Source organism: Coregonus lavaretus (assembly GCF_964263955.1).
Source record: "Coregonus lavaretus genome assembly, contig: SUPER_35_unloc_1, whole genome shotgun sequence".
Classification (NCBI taxonomy): Eukaryota; Metazoa; Chordata; class Actinopteri; order Salmoniformes; family Salmonidae; genus Coregonus; species Coregonus lavaretus.
Genome location: NW_028167181.1, coordinates 618279 through 623233, shown reverse-complemented (window position 1 = coordinate 623233; position 4955 = coordinate 618279). Strand labels below are relative to the sequence as shown.

At 38.8% G+C, this 4955-nt stretch overlaps 1 protein-coding gene across 1 annotated transcript in view; it reads right to left on the bottom strand.

Moving 5' to 3' along the window:
* Positions 1-1577: 1577 nt before the first annotated feature.
* The window catches only part of gpm6ab (glycoprotein M6Ab), a gene marked incomplete at its 5' end in the record, with an annotated part of 12814 nt that continues 9436 nt past the window's right edge, over positions 1578-4955 (bottom strand). Inside the window, 1 exon segment of the mRNA XM_084188468.1 lies at positions 1578-4217. Coding sequence (XP_084044594.1) covers positions 4065-4217 — 153 coding nt within the window. The 3' untranslated portion in view covers positions 1578-4064.

The window sequence follows — 4955 nt, the reverse complement described above, 5'->3', positions numbered from 1 at the left end:
CTTTAAAATATTGAATTTTAAACGTTCGTTACAGCTAAGCCTTACCACAGATAAGCAGATTTTGACATAACTCAAAAAATGAAAGTTTGCTTACCTGTTAGTTAAGCTGTGAACTGCATCCTGTTCGTTTAGACGCCAATCTGTTATGATGAGTTTCTCAGGTATCAAAGAATCAAGGATGCAAGGATATTCTTAGACACTCTGTGGAGATTTCATACCAAGTATTTATTGAGTCACGAGCTCGTGGGTTCATCTAACAAACGGACATGGCTTTGCCCTTCGTCAGTTGAACTAACTTGACAAAGAAGACACTCTATCTTATATAGCCTTGGTTCTCATTCCTTTCACATACATCTGGCAAGTCTCCATGGGCACTCCCTGTCGTTCATCACTTTTTACCCCAAGTCAGTATCCTAAATATCACTCATGCTATCCTAAACATCACTAATCTACCTTGACATAATGGAATGTAGACTTCATGGCCCCAAACCACTCATCTCTTAACTCTTCCTCTGTCCTCACAACATATGGCATGACATCATTATACCATAAAAACATCATATCAGTAATGATCCCAAAATGGCACCCCATTCCCTATACACAGTGCACTAGTTTTGACTGGAGCTCTAGTCAAAAGTAGTGCACTCTATAGGGAATAGTGTGCCATTTCAGACACACCCTTGGTCTAGCCTTTCTGTGATATGATGAATGTCATCTAAGCTGCTCTAGTCTATATCTGATCGAGGCTTGTTTCTCTTCTCACACTACCTTAAGGTCAGGCTCTGGCTGTCTTTGATTGACCTAAGAAGTTCACTGGGGTTAATTAGAACTTGCTGAACACGTTTTCATTTGGTGCACTGTATCCACAAATGTAATATGCTATTTAAATGCCACGGGTAAAGGTTAACAGGCATAGAGAGAGCATTCATAATGTATCCCCAGCCCGGCAAATGTTTGTGATATGATATCATGCGCTCTTCTTCAAGCCAAGCTATCTGTATTAGTCAGGTATGTTAAGGCCATGCTATGTGTGTGGATGGATGGATACTGCCTTAGGTGATGTGTGTTTTGGACAATCTTCAAACACACCTGCATTGCATAAATGGGTTCAGAAAGCTCTTTTCAAGAGCTATAACATCATCATCATTATGCAAGGTACACTTTCTTTTTATGTTAATAATGTAAATGCATTGAAATACACAGTACCAGAGGTGTGTATAAACTTAATTATTGTAGGCATGTACACACTGGGCAAAATCTGGTTGAATCAATGTTGTTTCCACCTCATAAAAAAATTAGAAATTAAATGTGATGACGAAAAATCAACGTGGGAAACTGATTAGACTTGCAAAAAGTCATCAACGTAAGGGAATTTCGTCTTTTTACACCCAACTTTAAATCTAAATCCAGTGACATGGTGAGGTTTTTTGTGGATTTCACATTGAATTCACATGAATGATGTAAATCAAAACTAGATGTTGAAATGACATCTGTGTCCAGTGGGTATACAGGTATATATACTGTATATATACAGCTATGACATATAGAAAGAAAGAAAGAAAAAATTGACTCAGGGTGTAATTATTAACAAGTACACAAGTGTATTTTATTTAACGCAAGCAAGTTTGTTCCTACAGTTAAAAAAAAGCCACTGTTTAAGCCGTTGGCACATGTATGTACAAAACAGATGATGAAGAATCGTACAGCCTGCTACAAAGCATTCTTAGTGAAAGTACAAAAGACTAATATGGGAGGATAAAGCAGAAAGCATTGTCAGGTTAATACTGAAGAAGTGAATACGCAACATCATAACAAGTAGTATCAATTTTTTAAGACATGGTTTTAAAGGAGGAAGGGACACAAAATCATACACTACAACCTAATTGGCTATTTGTTTACTTAGCATAATACTGTTAGCTTAGGAACCGCAATACTGCACATATAAGAAATCAGTTGACTCAGACAGTCCGAGCGTAAAAATTAGAAATGAAAATTATAAAGAGAGAGGATATTTTTACTTTTTGAATCAGTTAAAAACTATTACCACTGAATGCATAACCATGCCACAAATAACAACTAGATTCATGGTTCTTTTTACCTAGATAATACAAGTAATTTCTTTATTGGTTAATAACCAAATGCTGCATGACTACAGTACAGAGATTCAGCTTCGAATCCAAATGCACTTAACACCAAGAAAGAGCTCACAATGGTTGAATAAGTGCACAAAAAAATATTTTTTCTTTTTTGTTAGAAACACTGTCAACAAGACTGTTGTCAGCCAACGGAATGATGAAACGCTGTACTGCAGAACTAGAGTACTAGAAAGAGTTAAGACAGAGTTTGGTCCATACTCAAGAGTAATATAGTTTTAATTGTTTTATTTGTTTTATTGACATTTCTTGTCTTTTAGTATAGCTTCACAGACAGTCAGGGTTTTGGTCAGTTTTATTTTAATTCAGTCAATTCTGGAAGAATTTCAGTTTATTTCCTGAGTTGACTGGACTGAAATGGAATTGAACACAACCCTGCAGACAGTTAAGTTATCTCTCAATGTGATATTCAACTTTTTCCACGTGTAGCAATACGACCCTTTCAGGCCTAAAGCTTGTTCATCCGCTTGCCGTCTAGATTTTGTTACCATATTTATTTCACTGGTATCTCTGAAATGGACGTTCACAAGAATATCACCAAACTTTGACCACTGAAATGAATGACCTGAAATTGAAGTGTTTCACATATATGTATATATTTATATACTGTAGATATATATACAGAGCAGAATACTGACAAAAAACATCTCATATTTTTTCTTCTGATAACTTGTATTTAAAAAGTGGAAGATTAAAACATATAAAAATTAAACCTGTAAAATGTTATTTGCATGTGAGTTATGGCTTACGACGGATGAGGAAGTGGTTTTCTACAGAGTTTCCCCCACGGCATAATCCTGAAAGGCCATTCTATCAGATGTATTTCTACGTCATGTCAATCCCACAAGCTTTTTCTTCCTCCTACTACACATCATCATCATCTTCATCACTCCGCTGACTTACCACTCAACCAACTGTTATTTTTTTTCACAGTGAACACTATTATTATTGACAGACAATCAGTGTTTTTCACTTTCAATGACTAGGCTACTCGACAAAGCTAGCATACATTTCTGACAGTTAGACCAAGCTACGCTTATAGCAATATGTAAAAAGTCACTTTAAGGTACTTTTTTATTTATTTGAGAATCCCTGGCACTCCCAACCAATAAAATAATTTTCAGAAAAAAGATTCTGTACATTGTTTTTATACCGGTGATGCTTACTGTTTCAGAAGCTTATTATGCTGTAATTTACCTGTAAATGATACAAGTTTGGTCACATTTTGGTCTTGTTAAGTGGATATGTTGAAATAAAATGTATGGTAAAAACTATGTATGATTGGAGCCCCGTTGAATGACGAGCATTTAGGAACGTATAAATATATTACACGGAAATGTGAATTAAAAAGTGATAAAAACCCCAACCCCTCCTAAAACGAAACATAAATAAATTGAAGTACTCGATGTTGAGATATAGAACAACATGGTAAAAAGAAATGACACATTGTAAAAAGACAAGTGAGTCACTCACTTCATGTGCTACTAGTAATGTGCTGTCTCTGAAAAATATACAAAATGCAAATGGTGAAGAAAGAGAGGAAGAGGAGGAAGAGGGAAAGAGTAGGATCTAAGAAGAAGAAAAGGTAGAGGTACGGGAGGAGTAAGAGGAGGAGAAATAGAAAGGAAATCTCAATACAGGAAAGAAGGGTTTGTCAGAGAAGACACACAATATCCCGTAGGAACAACCTATCTCATCACACCCGTAAGCTTAGTGAAGTCGAAACCCACCACAACACAACACCCCAAACCCCCCTTACCCTTGTGCCCCTACGAACATAAACACCAGACACTGAATAGCTTGTGTGGTTTCTGTGTGTGTTCTGCTGCATGTGTGTCATGGACGTGTGTGTGTGTGTGTGTTGGAGAGGGGGGGAAGGATAGGGGGACGGGGCAGGGGGAGGCGTGGGCTTTATGTGTATGCGTTGAGACGCTCTTTAGAGCGAGTGGAGTGGATGTCGTGTAGCTCCTGCTCCTCCTTGGACTTGATGTCCTCGTACTTCTGCATCCGGCACGCGTCCTTCACGTAGGCCCAGTTAGCAGACAGCACCATTAGGTAGTGTACCTGTATTAGAGGGACACATGGGTTTCAGGGATGTTAGTGGGAGGTTAGTTAACCGCTCAACCAAGCCTATAACTCAGGGGAGAGTTTATTGATTAATTAATTAGGCTGAAACAGAATTTGTTAGATAATTAGACAAAGCTATAACCAAAAACCCAAAACAGATGTTTTAGGTCAGTGTCACTGTGCCGTCACAGGTTTAAAACCAAAACAAACAAACCAAAATTTGAGGGATGGATTAGTTGATCAACCTTATTCTTTAGTGAGCTCTGTGTCTGTTATGGTTGTGTCAGCATTTGTGCTAGTCAGGTGAACGGGGCGTGACAGGAGAGCTAGGTTATCAATATAACTATCAATAGCAACCAGAGGGGCTTGGTTATTATAATTAATGCTGCCAGCAAAGCATATTTTTGTGAATAATAACAGAATCATGTGACGTGACCGATGACAGAGCTGGCGATGCGTTGGGGGCGACCCCTAAGCTCCTAGGTTCAGAGTTCAGTTCGGCCATGTTGATATCGAGGCGGTCGGCTCCTCTCAACTCCTGACGGCGTACAGTGATGTCACTGAGACCACTGAGGTCAGGGGTGAAGGTGATGGGCCAACCGATAGGCCCCCGTCAGAAGCGGGTGCAGTATTTGCCCAGACTCTGAGAGGTCAGGAGGACATAGTTACGGACAAGGACCGTGGCAGCTGACGCCTGTCCGTATCAGACCAGGGAGAAAGAGAGAAGGAGAGACA